A 17,706-nucleotide genomic window follows, 5' to 3' on the forward strand; every position below is an offset into this window, starting at 1 on the left:
CTGCAAAGGGACGGTGCCCAGGGCTGTGCCCACGCCTGGTTTGGGTGGCAGGAGCGGGGCTGGGAGCTCCCCTTCCCACCAGCGAGGGGAGAAGGGACTGCCCAGCTCCAGGCAGCATGAGGGTGGGGTGAGGATGCTGTCAGCACGCGCCGGCACGAGGCAGTGTGGAGCGTGGCTGCGTGCGCGGTCGGGCTCCCCGACAGCTCTGCTGCAGCCGAAATACCCCGCGGTCCCGTACTGTGCGGTCAGAGCAGCGCGGCAGCAAACTGCCCTCGCCGGCTGCCTGCAGCAAAGCAGGCAACAGACCCCGGGGTGAGCTGGGAGCGGGAGCACCTGGGGTGATGAACTGGTTTAAACCCTTGAGCTAGACCCTGGTAAGCAGTTCAGCTCCCACCAGCGTGTACTGTTGCGACACGCTCCAGCTCAGCACTGTCCAAAGTCCCACTCACCCGTGGGAGGAAACAGAGCTCGAGGGAGGCGAGGGCTGGAAAAGCTGCTTCTGCCCTCTGTGGGCACCGCTGCAAATAAAGCTCCCACGACCCGTGGCTCTGGGAGCCCGGGCTGGGGTTGGGCCACGGCAGGTCTGGGTGACGCAGGGTCCGTCTGCTGCCATCGCGGCTGGCCGAGCGCCCGGTGCGGGTGGGCAGGGGCCGGGCACGGCGGGGGGCTCGCCCCGAGCGCTGCCGTACGCCGGGTCCTGCAGCATCGCTCTCCGGCAGTGCTGCCGCCCCGCATCCCACCTCCCCCCCCCCCCAACTTGTTGCTATTGTCATCTCTAATATCACACAGAGATATGAAAGGCTGAAAGTCGCCTCTTTTCCTGCCAGGTTAAATTGTTCACCAGGAATGTCTATTATTCCCACAAGTCAACTTTCCCCTTCGCGGTATGTGTCCAGGGGTCAGGCCTGGCACCACATGAAAGTGAGGGGTATTCAATAACCTAGAGCCGTGGAAAGGCTTCAGTCCAACTCCAACCATGTTCAGGGTTTTATTGATGCAGCATGCCTTTCCCCATTTGTTTCCTATAAACAGCACATGGTAATATTTAGTAGGTTTCAAACAGAGCTTTTTGCATATTCTCCCTTGTCTACAATGAGCTACTCGGTAGTAGACAGTTTTAATTTACTTAATGCAATTTTTGCTTTTTGTTCTTCCAGAGGGTCTGGGCTGGTTTTGACCCAGTCGCCCCAGCAAATTACCGCACAACTCTGTAATCCCCGGGGGGAGCCCAGGACCCACTCCCCACAGGGGGTGAGCACGTTCCCTTGCTCACCGAAGGAGGGAAAGGACCCGACGCGACCTCCTCGTTGCAAAATAACCCCCTTTTAGCTGCACGGCAGCAAGGAGGACACGGGGCCTCCCTTGTTCTGGGGGGCAGCCGCTGCCCCGGGGCTGCCTGGGGAGCCGGGCGTGTGTCGGGGCTATTTGGGGCCGCTCTGGCTGGCAAAGCCTGGCTTTTGTCACCGGCCGGGCAGGCGACACGTGACGCTCGCCAGCTCTGGCCAAACAGAAAAGCCACTTTATTGCAAAAGCTGAAGCTTCCCCGTCCTGGGGCTGCTCGGTGCCCGGGGCTGACTGAGGCTGCAGGGTGCCCCCCTCCCCGAGCAGGGGTGAAGCCCGCTGGGGCTCCCCCACGCCGCAGACGCCTGGGGAGGATTTATACCATTTATACCAGCAAGAGAGGTGCAAATCCCTGCTCCCAGAGAGCCGGCAGTTCCCGTTCCTCACCTCACAGCCCACGGCAGCTGTGGCGCAGCCCCCAGCCCAGCTGGCACGGGGAGGGGGTACAGATGCCTCCCGAGGTGATTTTTTGCCACTATGAATGACCACAAATAGCGCGCGTTAGTGCTCTGGGCAGCAGGCTGCCTTGGGCTGGCGGTAGCGAGTCCCTGCTAATGTACGCCCGGGTATTCACGGGGCAGAAAAAGGCCCGTCCTCAAACAAGCAAACATCGACTGTGGTTTCCCAGCACTGCTCATCAGCCCCGTCCCCGGCCACAGTCCCTCTGTGCGCTGAATATTGGGCAGGTTTCCTTCAGGCAGCAGCTTTCACACGCGCCGGCAGCCAGACATTCTTGGTTTGGTGCTGCCGTCGCCCTGCCAGCGGTGAGCCCACGCTGATCAGCTGCTGCTCTGCACCAGCACCTGCATCACCCAAAAAAAAAAAAAAAAAAAGCAAGAGGAAACCAAAGAGTTGACACCAGGATTCTTTTAATGCAATTGCTTTTAAAATGCAGCCTTAAAATGACTTGTAATGGTCAACGATGAGGAATGACGGATCTTTTTCATCTCTGCAACACAGCCGCGCGGCACCTCTGCCTCCAAAACCCACCAGCCGCCGCTGTTCCTGCACGTCGTTCTCCAGCTGCCTTTACAGTGACTCACTGCCCCGCCACAGGACACGCACCGCACCGGGCATCCGAACCCTCCCACCACGACTGGGAAAACGGGGACGGGGTGAGCCGTCCAGATAACCCAGCGTCCATCCGGACAGCCTAAACAAACAGCAGCGCAAGCGGCAGCTTGCTCTCACCTTACACTCAGGCGTAACCCTGCAAAGGTATTTGAGCCGCCAGCTCCTGTGGAAGCGAGTAAGAGCTACCGACTTCAAGTTCCTAATGATCTCTGGGATCTGTGCCTTCATGCTATGTAAAGTGATTTGAGAACTGAACGTCTGACTGCATTTTCTGGCTGAATGGGATGGCAGAGGAAGCTGATTTTCCAATATCTTGGTTTTTGAGATATAACACTACTTTGTGTATTTATTTTACAGAACAGCAGGTGCTACAGACTGCCGGAGCTTGCCAATTCAAGTAACACGGGAAATTCTGTTGTAGCCTAAACATCTGTGAGAATATACCCAGCACCACCTCCTCACCGCGCAGTGTTTATACACCGTAACAGGAGAACAGGCTCTACTTGATGAAATGCGTTTAATACCTCCCAGTCGTTCGTCTGCTTTTCGTTCCGTGGACTTGCCACGCGGCCCCTGGGCTGTACGTACTGTAGAACGCTGATGGCATTTTACTCACTCTTTCCTTTTCTCCATTTAAAATATTTACTGCTGCCCTGTTGCAATTTAATGGTCCTCCCCTTCCAAGAGGGGAGGCAGGAGGCAGCTGGGGAAGAGACACCGCAGAAAGGCCCAGGCCATGCAGCCCCCCTCAACCTGCCGGCGCTGGTGATGCCGCTGCTCTCTGGCAAAAGGAGCCTCCCCGACCGGATGCCAGCACTCAAATAGTTTGCTCTCCCAAGCCACCCCTTTGTATCAAGCTTGCATTTTACTAGTAACTTCCAAATCAAATGGAGGAAGCCACTTTGCTCTACAGAAATACAATGCACTGATCTCCAAATTAATTTTAAACTCCTCTTTTTAAGGACAGCATTTAACAACAAATCAGTGGGCTCTCGTAGTTTGGTCTCCAGTTCTGGTAATAAAACATGGATTCAGATTTGAACAGACTGGAGCTCTTCTGGAGTTTGAGCAGTAGTTCTTGCACAACCAAAGATCACAATTAGAAACTGAGCGTAGAAAGAGTCCCCAGGGGAATACGAAAAAGACATCACCTTATGAAAAAGCTTCAGAATGAACCTGTGAAATAAACAGCGACCGGACAACTGTCTTCTACAGAAGGTGGAAGTACCAGTAGAAGAATATAATTACATCTTAAACAGTCAGTGAGTCAGTCTGAATGTACAAGGGCACTAGATCTCTACAGATCTGTGATGAAAGCGCTATATCCCTACAGATCTGTGATGAAAGCTAATAGCCAAAACCAGCTGGTCCCCTCCAGTCCCAAAGGGAGACTGGGTTGTGGTTCACTCTTCGCCAGCTGGAAGATTGTCTTCAATCCGCCTGATGAACTTCATTCTTATTTCTGTGACGCTGTCACCCTTCAGCGTGTCCTGGACAAATTTTACATCCACAGCCATCTGAACCTAGGTGATGGAAGAGGAAAAAGAAGAGCTGTTACCACAGCAGCTTCTCCAGGAACCGTCTGATCGTGAAGCACCAGCCTAAGAACTCTGAGGGCACGACGTGCAATGCAGAGCTCTACAGAAACACTCGTTATCTTTCAAGATCACACCCTCCTTGTACATCGAGTCCTACGTGGTGGACAGCGAGCACTTCACCTCGGCAAAAATACCTCCTGCAGGGTAGGACTCCCTGCAGAGACCAGAGCCCAATTAACCCTATCGCTCAGGCTACACGTCCTGCTGCTCCATGTACGTTCCTCAAAAATTTCAGCTAAGCAAGATAATCAAGCCTAAATACAGGCTCCTAAATTTGCAACACAGCTATTCTCTTGTTCCAGCCAATTCCCAACTAGGGCTCAGAGCAGTTACAAAGGGAGGACTTTGAAGCTTCATAAAAATTGAAGGAGATCCTAGTGCTTGTACTTAGGTCATAAGATGAAGGGCAGCACCTCCGGAACTCACAGCTGCCATATGCAACAGCAGCCGAGTGCTCCTGCAGTCCTGCTCTTCTCCTGGGAATGAACTTCAAGTCCAAAGCAGACACAGAAGTCACAAACACAGCCTAGACATTAAAGTATCTGCTGATACTTTGGTTATTCATACATCTGTCTCACTGGAAGGGAGATGCTGGCTCACCATTTCCAGGGCTCCTCGCAGAACTCCACACAACAAGTTGGAATAGATGAGAGATGAGTGGTTGTCGGGGAGCTCAACAAAGTCCACCAAGGGGTTATTTTCCAAGATCAGGGAGAACTCGTCACCTCCAGGACTCCAGTTGGTGATGCTCGGAGTGATGCCCAGGTACATTTTAAATGCTATCTGTTATGGCAAACAGAGTTTGAACAAGAACACGTCCCATGAAGCAACAGCACAGCTTTTATCTCTAAAATTACTAAAGAGTTTTGAAGGCACCATGCCTTTCTCCCAATTCCCACCAGTCAGCAGCAGTCAGGGATCTAATTCTCTTTTTCCTCCCCAAAATCTCAGTCAAACTCTCAGAACAGTCCTGTGAGTAGCAAACACTCTATCCTCACGTACAAAACCTGACAAAGCTGTGCTCTGACAATTACCTTTGCAATAACATCTGCAGTTTCACGGAAATCATGGCATCTTCCGACATTGGACCGGGCCAGAAAGTCTTCTATTAGCCGAACACCTATGTTGTAACCCCTGTGAAGGTACCAAAGAGCAACAGTTACAGTGCGAAGAGCATCTTCTTTAGAAAAACAGCCAACGTGTATAAAAGAAGATAGCGGAGGGGAAAAAATGAAATCTGAGAAATATCAGTATTAAATAAAATTCAGTCTGCCAGGCGCTTATTCTTAGCGCAGCACACAGACGTGCCTCCTGTGAACCCCAGCTCCTGCAAGGCTCCACTGCAGCAGATCCACTTACATTTTGTCAAGCTGCTTGTTGACGTCCTCATCATTCTCGTAGTCCTTGCACAGCTGGGTGACCAGAGCGCCGTACGTCAGCGTGAAGAGCTCCGAGTTCTAAACAGAGGCAAAAGGGATTTAGCACAAGCCAAAGAGAAAACTGACTGAGCACTGCTGCTTCTGTGTCCAGCGCTGCTTCCGTTGGCCCGGAGAGGGGGAACAGAAACCTGCTGTCTCAAAGGAATTTGCTACTTAATAAGGAGAGATCCCAGTTCATATTTTGGCAAGGCAACTTCAGTCTCCTTGGAAAGCGAAATCCTCTTTGACTAGGAATGACTGAGCACTTACTTTCTCTCGCTCTCTCCACACACACAGCCCTTCCCATTGAATCTGACCTGAAGAGGCAAGCCAGGAGGCTGCTCACACTCTGTAGCCATTCTTAGAACTCATCAGCTGCCAATTAGCATCTCTGCTTTATGGAGCACATCCCCAGATAACTGGAATGATACCTCCAGGTCATTCCGTGTGCTACTGACCACCTCCTGGATGGCTAAACGTGCAGTTGCCAGGGACCTGAATTTATTTCAACCACTTCCCTAGAGGTGCAAACTCTACCAAGAAAAAACAAGACTCATCTGGTCCCTAGAAAGTTATCTAGGCACATAATTTGCTTCAGACATTACGATCAGCTCCTCAGACCCAGAAGAGGAACAGCAAGGACAATTTCAGGTCAGTTCAGCAGATCTGTGTTGTGCACAGCCGCTTTCTGTGCCTGGCTAGGATCAAAGTTACTTGGGCTTTCTTTGCACAGTCGTCAGATTTGCAGAAAATGCCAAGGGAAGAGGTCTCCTCTCCCAGCCACCACCACCGATCCTCAACCTGCAACAACTATGTCAAAGTTGTCAAATGTCCCATTTTCTTGGGAGCCATTAAGCCAGACCAGTGATTAACAGGGTCATTAAAGGCTGCAAAACAGAAAGCTACAGTAGGCTTTAGCTTTTCACAGAACCTGAAGGAAGTGTTTTCAGGAACAAATAAACCATCCTAATTTATTTCTGCTTTCAGTTTTAGCATTCAGAAACGTTACAGAGAGTCTAATCTTGGATTAAAAGCCTATCACCTACCATGAGATGCATAGATGCAGAAGGTGAAATGAATGGCAAATACCAATACTACAGAATGAAAGCAGCAGGCAGGCAGAAAGGAAGGGAAAAGAGACAACATCAGAGTTAAGTGACAACACTGATCACACTTCATTCTGAACAAGTTTACACAAAGCCAAGACAAACACAAGGAGGAATCACTCCCAAACGGCAACATTCAACAAATAGAAATTGGGTTTGTTAGAAGACACCGGGAATTCCACCTTGTCATTGTAATTCAACAGCAGTTGGCTACCAAAAGGCTTTAAGCATGTGAAAAGAGCCAGTCAGGCTCCTTGGTACTTTTGTCCAATTTTAGATCTAAAGAACTGATGCATTTGGGGGTTTTTTACTTAAAATTCTACTTTCATCTTGGAAAGATAAAGGTTGCACAAGTTCACACCAAACGACAAGGCAGAAGTCTCCTGTAGCTCAACCAGCAGAGTCAGACATTTGGCAGAGAATTTAACAAACATGCAGAAAAAAAGGTTACGCTATTTTTAAGGAGTTCAGTAATTTTAGTAAAGACAGGGCTTGGCAGCTGGAGGGAGTAGGGGTGAATGGATGGAGGAAATCCAGCTGTTACCAGTCCAAGGTGTTGTCATTTACTGTGTAAAGCCATGAAGCTGTCACCTACTGTTATCAGCCCCCCAAGTGTGCAAAGCCCGTGCTGGTCACAGTTATCGCCTGCAATGCTGCTGTTCAGGTAATTTTAAAGTATTGTAACAAGGCAAACTTCTGAATTCATATTTGTAAACAACCTCTTTCATTTTCAGTCCATCTAATGGAATTAAAGCGCCTAATACTTTTTCTACTATTTGTATTCTTTGCATTTCAGACTAGCGTATAGTCTCAACGCTATATAACGGTTCTGTGGCTACAAAATGTCAGAATCGTACTGAAGTAACACCAATTCCTTAAGTAAAAATCATTGTAGGTAAGGAGTTGAATCCCTAGAAGAGAATCCCTCGTGGTGCGGAGGGGGCAGGAGCGGGCAGCTGCCCGGCCTCCGCTGAGCCAAAACCAGCCCATCACCATGGCCAGAGAGGGAGAAAAAACATTTTCTTTTTATTACTTGCTTCCAAATACTGATGTTGCATCGAAAATGAATTAATTCGATCTGGTTTGACCCAGAATCAGACCTCAGCTCTGTAGTTTTGTTCTCCATCTCTCATGTCTCAGTGCAGCCAGACTGATAACACGGAACGGGTGAGAGAGGAGAAGAGACGCGAGAAAAGCGTCGGCGTCCTGACTGTAACGTCTCCAGAACCCCAAGCGTCCCGTTCCCGTCTGATCTCTCATCCCGACACACGCCGTCGCCGTCCGGCCCCGCAGCACCCGCGGTGCAGGTGACGGGAGCTCCCGCAAGGACCGCTGCGGGTACCGGACGCTTTAGGGCGAGCCCGTTCAAGGGCTGCGGCGGGTCCTGACCTCCCGCTGAGAGCGCCTCGGGCCTCCGGGGCGGGCGGGAAAGGCGGAGGAAGGGGGCAGCCGGTGCCCGGCCTGTAGCCGCCCGCCCGCCGTCCGCCGGGGACGGCCCGGAGAGGGGCGGGCGGAGGGGCAGGTCCCGCCGAGCCCACCCCGCGACCCGAGGCGGGCAGAGCCGGGCCCTGCAGCCCCGGAGGCCCCGACCGCACATCCGGGCCGGGCCTCCGCCTCCTCCGGCACCCCCCGCCCCGGGCCCGCGCCCTACGATCGCCGCCGGCGGGGCGCCCCGCGGCCGACTCGCCCCGGGCCCGCCAGGCCTGGCTCCGCGGGCAGGCGGCGCAGGGGCCCGCCGGGGCCCGCCCGGCCCCTCAGGCGCCGCGGCCCCGCCGTTACCATTTTCTTGCTCTCGGTGCCGCGGCCGGCCTGGCGCGACATCCTGCCCGGCCCGCTGCGTCCCCGGCCCGGCCCGGCAGCCTCCCGCACCGCGCCGCACCGCGGGGCACCACGGGACTCGCAGTCCGCACCGGGCTGTCGATCCCGCCACACCCGCGCCGCCGAACTACACACCCCAGAGTGCAACGCGACCGCCCTGTGAGCATGCGCACTGGCGGGGTGGCACCACCCTTCCCGGCGGGCCCTGCCTCACGTGACGGCGAGGCGCCTACAAATCCCGGCAGGCGCTGGGGTGCGCGCGCCGCTAGGGGGTGCTGTCGTCCGCCGGTGCCGGTGCCGGTGCCGGTGCCGGTGCCGGTGCCGGTGCCGGTGCCGGTGCCGGTGCCGGTGCCGGTGCCGGTGCCGGTGCCGGTGCCGGTGCCGGTGCCGGTGCCGGTGCCGGTGCCTGCAGCGCTGTTCCCTGCGACCCATCCCGGGGGAGGGCGGCCCTCCGCTGCTCGGCCTCCAGCAGGGCCCGCGGGTGCCCGGCAGCTGCTGCGGAGGGGCCCCGGCCCCGGTGATGGCGGTGAGGGGTTGTGCTGGATGAATAACTCCTCTCGGAAAGGGCCGTTGCCAAAGCAAGGCCCGTCTGGGGAAAAGGTTCCCTTCCCCGGTGCTGCCCGTGCCCTGCTGCTGCCCCCCGTGTCTTGGCAGACGCTGGTTCCTGGGGTCAGGGCAGCCGGTGTCCCCCGGAGCGGAGGGAGTTTGGAGCCTGGGGCTGCAGCTCGGAGTGGGAACAGGAGCTGCCCGGTGCAGGGTTTCCATCCCTCGCACACGTGAGAAACAAGCACGGCCGTGCAGAAATGCAGCAGAGGATGGGGTGTCGCAGCCTGGGGCTCTGTGCACCTGCAGTAAATACTGCAACAACTGAGCCCCCCAGACCCTTCCCAGCCAGCACGGCCACCTCAGCACCGGCCTCCACTCCCGGATGGATGCTGCCTGGCCGTTACTTATTTATTTGGGTATGTCTCTATTCTAGACACGTCGCTGAGCAAGGGCCGATTGCTGACCCATGCTCAAGGGTGGCTCCAGCCGGGGCAGTGCGATGGAGGCTGCATGCCAGGTGCGGGGGTGTGCCCTCCCCCCCCCCCCCCGCCGGCTGTTCAGGGGTCCCACAGCTGGGTGACTGCTCGCTGTCACTGCCGAGCAGCAGTGCCGGGAGCGTGGGGGCTGGCCGGGCTCTCGCCGGCTGCAGCCGACCTGCTGGCATTGCCTTACATGGCCACGGCTCCAGGACGGCGCAGCCCCAGCTCGCTTGGCTGCTGGCGGGCTGCGAGCCTCTCGGCCTGATACCAGCTCTTGGCGTGGCCGATCCGGGTGGGGGAACTGCCAGCGTCGCCTCCATCCCTGGCAGGAGCGGGACACAGTGCCAGTGAGATGAGGAGATGTCCGCGCTCCCCTCCTGCTCCAAGTCCATCCCAGCACTGGTGGGCAAACAGCCGTTTCGTGCGCTCTTCCCTCCTTGTGCATCTCCTGGCTGGAGAACTACATCCAGGGGAGGGCGAAGGCGGGGGCAGCGGAGATCCCGTGGCACATGGCGCACACCACCACAGCCATGATGCTGGAGGGGGGCATGAGCCCCCTGAGCCAGGTGGCCACCAAGCTCACCCATGTGGAGACACAGGTCTCCGTGGGTACGGGCTCCCTGGTGCCGAGCCAAACCCCAGCCATCACCATAACGTTTGTCTTGTGGGAGCGGCCGTGTGAAAAAGCCGCAGAGCAAACACCGCCGTGTGCCCGGGGGCTGCCCGAGCTGCACGTGCTGCTCCAGGTCACACAGTGCTGGCCCTCGCTGGCTGGGGAGTCACCTGGCCAGGCCCTGGGAGATGTGCCAGGTCTGGCCGCAGCCCTGCCGGCATGCTCATGCTGGAGCCACCGCCCAGCCCCACGCTGTGTCCCCAGGCTGCACCTCTGGGACTGGGGCAGCTCAGCCGGGAGGACCAGACCCCCCCCCAGGCACTGAGTGCATCCATGGCCACTCCTGTGCATGGGTGCCCACCGGAGGTACCATGTCCTGGTCACCGCATGGGTCCCTGGCAGGGAGGGACCCCTCGCATCGGAGGGCACAGAGGGGACGGTGCTGGCATCGCGCTCCGTGGCTCTCGTTAAAGCACGGCGTGCTAAGGAAGGCCCTTCCCCTCGTTGTCCTGGGTCTGGGACAGGAGCAGCGGTGGAGCAACTGCTGCCCCCAGCCCCGAGCAGGGCCGTGCCCTGCCAGCCCCGCTGCAGCCGGGGTGACCCCGGGAGCCGGTTTGGCGGCGCTGGGCGGCTCTGCCGGATCCAGCCCCCCGACGGGCCCGTGCCGGGAGGTGCTCGGGGAGGCGGGGGGACACGGAAATGCCGCGACCTGCCACCGCGGCGGAGCCAGGGCCTGGCTGCACGTTGCACGGTGCTGGCTGCCGCCGGCCGGCACTCGCCGCCCCGCGAACGCAGACCCCGATGAACGGGCCCCCCCGCCGGGTCTGGTTGCTCGTTCGGGGGGAGGCGGCTGGGCCTTCTCCGGCACCGCCGCTCTCTAATGCCTTCCCGGGCAGGGGCGAGCGCGGCCGGGGCCTGGCAGCGCCCCGGGACTCCCCGTTCCGCCCCACCCCGTTCCGCCCCGTCCGGCGGGCGCAGGGCAGAGCTGCAGCGCGCCCCGCCCCGCTGTGCCCATCGTCCGTGGCCTCGGAGCGCCGGAACGGGCTGATCCTGGGAACCGAGCCGTGCCGAGCCGTGCCATGCCGCGCCGAGTCGCCCCCTCGTCCGGCCGGCGGAGCGCGGTGGCCCCCGGAGCGGCCGTGCCGGGGCTGGCGGGGCTCTGGGCCGCCGCCGTGCTGCTGTGCGCGGCGCTGGGTGCCGGGCCGGGCCGAGCGCAGCCCTTCCCGTTCCAGGACCCGGCCCTGCCCTGGCACCGCCGCCTCGATGACCTGCTGGGCCGGCTGAGCCCCGCCGAGCTGGTGCTGCAGGTGAGGGCGCGGCGGGGGGCGGCGGGGCCGGCCCCGGGACCCCCCCGCTCAGCGCCGCTGGCCCGCAGGTGGCGCGGGGGGGCGCGATGGGGAACGGCCCCGCACCCCCCGTCCCGCGGCTGGGCATCGCGCCCTACAACTGGAACACGGAGTGTCTGCGGGGCGACGCGGAGGCGCCCGGCTGGGCCACGGCTTTTCCCCAGGCGCTGGGGCTCGCCGCCGCCTTCAGGTACCGGCACCGGGAACGGGGCCCCCGGGGATGTGAGACGTGGCCCCGCGAGACGGCCCCCCCCACGCTCTCCCCGCAGCTCCGAGCTCATCTACCGGGTGGCCAACGCCACCGCCACCGAGGTGAGAGCCAAGCACAACGACTTTGCCGCCGCCGGCCGCTACGGTGACCACACGGGGCTGAGCTGCTTCAGCCCCGTCCTGAACATCATGAGGCACCCGCTGTGGGGCAGGAACCAGGTGCCAACGGCGGGGGCGGGGGGGGGGGCTGGCCTCGGGCCACGCAGGACTGCGGCTGACCAGCCGGAGGGTGGCAGCAGCTCCCCTGGATGCGGGGCTGGGGGTCCCGGCCGTGACCCACCTACGCCTCGGCCAGGAGACCTACGGGGAGGACCCGTTCCTGAGCGGGGAGCTGGCCCGCAGCTTCGTGCAGGGGCTGCAGGGCCAGCACCCCCGCTACATCAAGGCCAGCGCCGGCTGCAAGCACTTCAGCGTGCACGGGGGCCCCGAGAACATCCCCGTCTCCAGGCTCAGCTTCGATGCCAAGGTGAGCGCGGCAGGGCTGTGGGACAGCGGGGCAGCCCCCCGGACGCTGACCCCTCTCTGCCACGGCTCTTGCAGGTGCTGGAGCGGGACTGGCGCACCACCTTCCTGCCCCAGTTCCAGGCCTGCGTGCGTGCTGGCTCCTACAGCTTCATGTGCAGCTACAACAGGTACGGAGCACAGTGGAGACCGCACGGGATGGGCTGCTTGTGGGGTGGCCAGTGCCCACCTGGCCAGGCTGCCCCATCCCCTGTCCTTCAGAATCAATGGCATTCCCGCCTGCGCCAACAAGAAGCTGCTGACAGACATTCTGCGCGGCGAGTGGGGGTTCGAGGGCTACGTGGTGAGCGATGAGGGGGCCCTGGAGCTCATCATGCTGGGGCACCACTACACGCGAACTTTCCTGGAGACAGCAGTCGGTGAGCTTGTGGGACGAGCGTGGGGTCCCCGGACGTCATGCAGTCGTGACGGGCGGTTTCCCTTCTCACCGGCACGGCAGCCTCAATGAACGCTGGCTGCAACCTGGAGCTCTCCTACGGCATGAGGAACAACGTCTTCATGCACATCCCGCAGGCTCTGGCCATGGGCAACATCAGCCTGCAGGTGAGCTGGGGGCACGGGCAGGGAGCCAGGGCTGCCCCCGCCAAGCACAGCCGAGGTTTTGGTGTCGGGGTCTTCACAGATGCTGCGTGACCGGGTCCGGCCCCTCTTCTACACGCGGATGCGGCTGGGGGAGTTCGACCCCCCGGCCATGAACCCCTACAGCGCCCTGGACCTGAGCGTCGTGCAGAGCCCTGAGCACCGCAACCTCTCGCTGGAAGCTGCCGTCAAGAGCTTTGTGCTGCTGAAGAATGTGCGGGGGACGCTGCCCCTCCGGGCCCAGGACCTGCCCGGCAAGCGCCTCGCGGTGAGCGCTGCCAACAGAGGCGGGCAGGGGGACATGGTGACCCACGGGCTGCTGGCTCCGTGCCCCAGGCATGCAGGTGTCCCCTCCTTTGGAGAGCCACAGGCTGCGTGGCACAGGGCTGTGGGTGCCCACCCTCACCCCTTTGCCCTCCACAGGTGGTGGGTCCCTTCGCTGACAACCCCCGGGTGCTGTTCGGGGACTACGCCCCGGTGCCAGAGCCGCGGTACATCTACACTCCCCGGTGAGACAGCGCGGTGCCGCCATCCGTCCCCTGGTCCTGGGCACAGCCTGGGGCTGCTGCTGGAGCCGCTCAACCCTTCGCTGGGGGCCGGGGCAAGGGGGGGGACGCCCCCAAGGTGCCCCAACCCTGGGGCACAGCAGCCCCCGCACCCTCTGCTCTTCCCTGGCACAGGAGGGGGCTGGAGACGCTGCCGGCCAACGTCAGCTTCGCGGCAGGCTGCCATGAGCCGCGGTGCCAGCAGTACTCGCGGGCGGAAGTGGTGGGTGCGGCGGGGGCAGCCGATGTGGTGGTGGTCTGCCTGGGGACAGGTAGGTGGGAGCGTGGAGGGCGCTGGGTGGGCACGGCCTGGGGACGGGGAGCACCCTGGAGCCCAGGCAGCTGTAGGAGAGGAAGAGGTCCCCATTGGCCCCCCGAGGTGGTTGGTGCCCCTCTGCCCCATCTGCCCGTGGTGCCCCGGGAGGGGTGTAAGGGGCTGTCCCTTGGCTGTCCCTGTGCAGGGACAGATGTGGAGACAGAGGCGAAGGACCGGAGTGACCTGTCCCTGCCGGGCCACCAGCTGGAGCTGCTGCAGGATGCTGTGCAGGCAGGTAGGGTGCTGGGGCAGCTGCCGGCCAGGGCAGCGCGTGGGTGCCTGGGGGCTGGCTGGGGTCCCGGGGGTCAGGGCCAGCCCAGAGGGGGTGGTGATGGGCTGGGGTGCAGGGAGGGGGACCACAACCCCCCCAGGCATTCCCCATTCACGGGGCACCCTGGAGCAGCACCAGTGCAAGGCTCTTGGTGACAGCCATCTCCCTGCAGCCGCCGGGCACCCCGTCATCCTGCTGCTGTTCAACGCGGGGCCCCTCGACGTGAGTTGGGCGCAGGGACACGAGGGCGTGGGGGCCATCCTGGCATGCTTCTTCCCCGCCCAGGCCACCGGCCTCGCCATTGCCAGGGTCCTTCTGGGCGAGGCAGGGGCCAACCCAGCTGGCAGGCTGCCGGCCACATGGCCCGCCGGCATGCACCAGGTAAGTGACATTAGGACAGCCAGTGGCACCCATAGCCCCTCCCTGTCTCAGTGGCCAGGGCAGCTGCGGGAAGCAGGGCTGATGCTTAACCATGCCCACCCAACCCTGTCCCCTCCACCGGCCCCGCATCCCGCAGGTGCCGCCGATGGAGAACTACACCATGGAGGGGCGGACGTACCGGTACTATGGGCAGGATGCCCCGCTTTACCCCTTCGGGTACGGGCTGTCCTACACCACCTTCCAGTACCGGGACCTGGTGCTGAGCCCCCCAGTGCTGCCTGTCTGTGCCAACCTCTCTGTGTCCATGGTGCTGGAGAACACGGGGCAGCGAGACGGCGAGGAGGTGAGCATGGCTGCTCCGCACTGATGTGGCCACAGGGGGTACGGATGCAGTCGGGGTCCCCCCTGCCAGGGGGGCAGCTGGGGGGTCCTGTTGGTGCTGACTCCCATCCCTCCGGGCAGGTGGTGCAGCTGTACCTGCGGTGGGAGCACTCGTCCGTGCCGGTGCCCCGCTGGCAGCTGGTGGCTTTCCGTCGTGTGGCTGTGCCAGCCGGCCAGGAGACCAAGCTGTACTTCCAGGTGGTGGCCGAGCAGCGTGCTGTCTGGGCACAGGACTGGCGCCTCGAGCCCGGCACCTTCACCCTCTTTGCTGGTGGGCAGCAGCCGGGACAACAGATGCGGGCACCCTCGGAGGTGCTGAGCACGCGGTTCACTGTCACCGGTGCAGCCCGGCCCCTGCGCGGGTGCTAGAGGTGGGGGCAGCCGCAGGGCCGGGCAGCCTGGCAGAGGGAAGGGGTGTACGGCGTGCCGCGGGGAGCGCGGTTGTCTGCCTTGCAATAAAGTGCTGGGTGCTGCTCTGCGGTGGCTGTGTGGGGCCTCCCCCGCCGTCCCCCTGGCACAGGGCTGGGTGCGTCCCTGCAGCAGGATGGCAGTGCCCTTGTCCTGCCCAGGGCTTTCATAGAATCATAGAGTGGTTTGGGTTGGACGGGACCTTAAAGATCATCTGGTTCCAACCCCCTGCTATGGGCAGGGACACCCTCCACTAGACCACGTTGCCCAAAGCCTCATCCAACCTGACCTTAAACACTTCCACCCCCCTCCCCATTCCTGTCCCACCCGGGGCACCGCTGCAGCCCCACACCCTGCCCGTGCCGCACACTGGCTGAGGGGCAGCAGCCACCCAGACCCACGTGTGCCTTGGCCGGCGCACGCCTGTGCCTCCCGCTCTATTTATAGCTGCTGGGGCCGCTCCAGCGCATTCCCCGTGCTGAGGGTGTGGGGGACCGGCAGTGCTGCCTTTGTCCCCAGCCTGGGGAGCTCAGGAGGGCAGGGGCTGGCCCCTCTCCTGCCAGGCAGGATCCGTCCCCAGGAGGGTGGCAGCCGTGCAGCCAGCCGGCAGGGCCAGCACAGCAAGGAACAGGCAGGATGCTGGCAGCGGGGTGGGGGAGCAGAGATGCAGCAGTTGGGAGCAGCCAAACCCTGCACTGGCCAGAGGGACGGATCCAGCCCTGCAGCAGCTCGGGATGGGACGGGGGTCCAGCAGCGATGCTAGCAGGGAGCGCGGGGAGCTGGAGCTGGGCAGGAGATCCTTGAGATGGTGTTGGAGGGCTGGCATCTCCTGCAGCCCCAGAGCCAGAGGGCAGGGCGGGGCTGGCAGGGAGTGCGTGGGGCTGCCCAGGCCTGACACCATGACATCAGGGCACTAATTACAGATGCGGTCCGGGATAATCACAGAGCAGGGGAGGGCTGCGGCAGGGCAGGGCTCAGCCTGTCGCTGGCCCATTTGTCACCTGCACCCACGGGGGATTGTCCTGCGGCAGCAGGGCTTTGTGGCCAGCCCCATGGCAAGATGCTCGGTGGCTGGTGGCTGCCCCAGCACACTGCTAGCGATGGGCTGGTACCGCACCCATCTGCTCCAGGGCAGGATGCAGGGACAGACCCTTGCCCTCGGGTTCCTGCTGGGTCACTGCCCCATAGCTAGTGGGGGTCACCCGGAGCATTTTGGGGGCAGGGGTTCAGATCAGCCCTCGTGACCATGGTATCACAGCCCCGCGTGGGCCCCAAAACCGCCCTGTGCAGAGCAGCAGGGTGGGAGCAGCCTGGAGCGGGAGCAAAGTCCTGGGACCAGAGGAGGGAGGTGTGGGGCAGAGGGGTGGGGAGCAGGTGGGATGGGGTGTCCTATGCGGTACTTTGCCCGGAGATGTCGGCGGGGTTTGTTTGCCGTGCTCATCCCTGTTTGCACCCAGCCTCCCGCAGCGTCAGCTCATGCTGGCAGGGCAGTGGCTGAGCCGTGGCTGTAATCATCCTTTGATTTTGGGTGCTCAGCACCCCGTCAGCTCCCCACAGGCACTGTCAGGGCAATGCACCCCACACCAAGGGGCTGAAGAGCATGGGGAGCTCTGGGGCATGCAACTGGGACCAGGCGGCATGAGCTCATCGAATTTTCCATCAGCATGGGGAGGGCAGCTGTTCCCAGCACTGCAGGAACGGGGGGGGAGAGGGGGCTGGACCCAGGAACCCCGATGCAGCGGGGCTCTGCTTGCAGCGGAGCAATCGATCAGTGCTCTGCTTGTTGTATAAGCCCATCGACTCAGGCTGGCATGGCAGCCGGGAGCCCTCTGCATCGCTGCCCACATCAGGAGCGCTGGCAAAGCACAACCACAGGCCCCATCACCCACGGTTGCCACTTCCTCACGCTGCTCCAGGCTGGCCCCATGGTGGGGAGCAGGACCCCGGGCATGGCTGGACCTGGTGCCAGGCTGTCCTGGAGCCCCAGGATGCTCGTTGACTCTGGGCGATGCTGTGCCGGGCCCTCTGCCCACCTCGCTGGGACCCACAGGGCTGTGACCCCACCAGGCAAAGGGGCTTTGGAAGCCACCCGCCAGCACCCTTGGAGCAGGTCACGGGGTGGCCCTGGCCCCGCTCTGCTGGGTCTCTTGTGTTCCATGGAAATAAGGGGCCATGGGGTGGCAGCCTCTCCGAGGCTTGGCCACACAGGCGTGCAAGCGGGGCTGTTCCCCTTCCCTGTCCTGGGGTGTCCCCTGTGTTTGTGGCTTCACTGGGACATGCTCCTGCGCCACGTGCACTCCTGTCCCCCGCCGTCCCCCCGGGACTGCACGGCTCCCAGAGCCATGGTTCAGCCGTGCAGCATTCCCGGGCAGGGAGTCAGCCAGCGGGTGAGGCTGCTGGGAGTTTCGGGGAAGCCTCTGCTCTGGCTGAGCCAGGCAAGCAGCCGGCGGGTGGTGTGGCCTGGGGCTGCAGGAAGGTGATGGCTCAGCCGCAGTGTGGGGCTCTGGGTTATTTGGGGCAGCTTGGGGCATATGTCCACTCTTGCAGCGGCACAGAGCGGGGCCGCTCTGTCTGCCAAGGAGCCCTCCTGCCTGCTCCCCGTCCCCTGAGTCAGAGGAACACGCTTCCGGAGGAGAGGGTTGGGATTTCGGGAAACCTGTTTGCCTGGTAGGCGAGGGAGGATGGGTGGCAGGG

The 17,706-nt window shown here is 61.4% G+C and overlaps 2 protein-coding genes across 2 annotated transcripts; one reads left to right on the forward strand and one right to left on the reverse strand.

Annotated features, from left to right (window-relative positions):
* Positions 1-2,193: 2,193 nt before the first annotated feature.
* On the reverse strand, positions 2,194-8,478 carry TRAPPC3 (trafficking protein particle complex subunit 3). Its single transcript, XM_054802656.1, has 5 exons — positions 8,317-8,478; positions 5,373-5,470; positions 5,048-5,147; positions 4,614-4,796; positions 2,194-3,938 (listed from the first exon to the last, which is right to left on the reverse strand). The coding sequence occupies exons 1-5, from the start codon at positions 8,356-8,358 to the stop codon at positions 3,819-3,821; spliced, it is 543 nt and encodes a 180-aa protein (XP_054658631.1). The 5' UTR covers positions 8,359-8,478; the 3' UTR covers positions 2,194-3,818.
* Positions 8,479-10,967: 2,489 nt separating this feature from the next.
* Positions 10,968-15,082, forward strand: LOC129195825 (uncharacterized). Its single transcript, XM_054802393.1, has 14 exons — positions 10,968-11,300; positions 11,369-11,529; positions 11,609-11,768; positions 11,905-12,075; positions 12,150-12,241; positions 12,333-12,490; positions 12,571-12,674; positions 12,754-12,978; positions 13,134-13,219; positions 13,391-13,527; positions 13,717-13,806; positions 14,015-14,223; positions 14,360-14,566; positions 14,686-15,082. Exons 1-14 carry the CDS (start codon positions 11,073-11,075, stop codon positions 14,971-14,973), a joined length of 2,316 nt encoding a protein of 771 aa, XP_054658368.1. The 5' UTR covers positions 10,968-11,072; the 3' UTR covers positions 14,974-15,082.
* The last annotated feature ends 2,624 nt before the right edge of the window (positions 15,083-17,706 follow it).

This window comes from Grus americana, chromosome 23 (assembly GCF_028858705.1).
Source record: "Grus americana isolate bGruAme1 chromosome 23, bGruAme1.mat, whole genome shotgun sequence".
In the NCBI taxonomy this organism is placed as follows: domain Eukaryota; kingdom Metazoa; phylum Chordata; class Aves; order Gruiformes; family Gruidae; genus Grus; species Grus americana.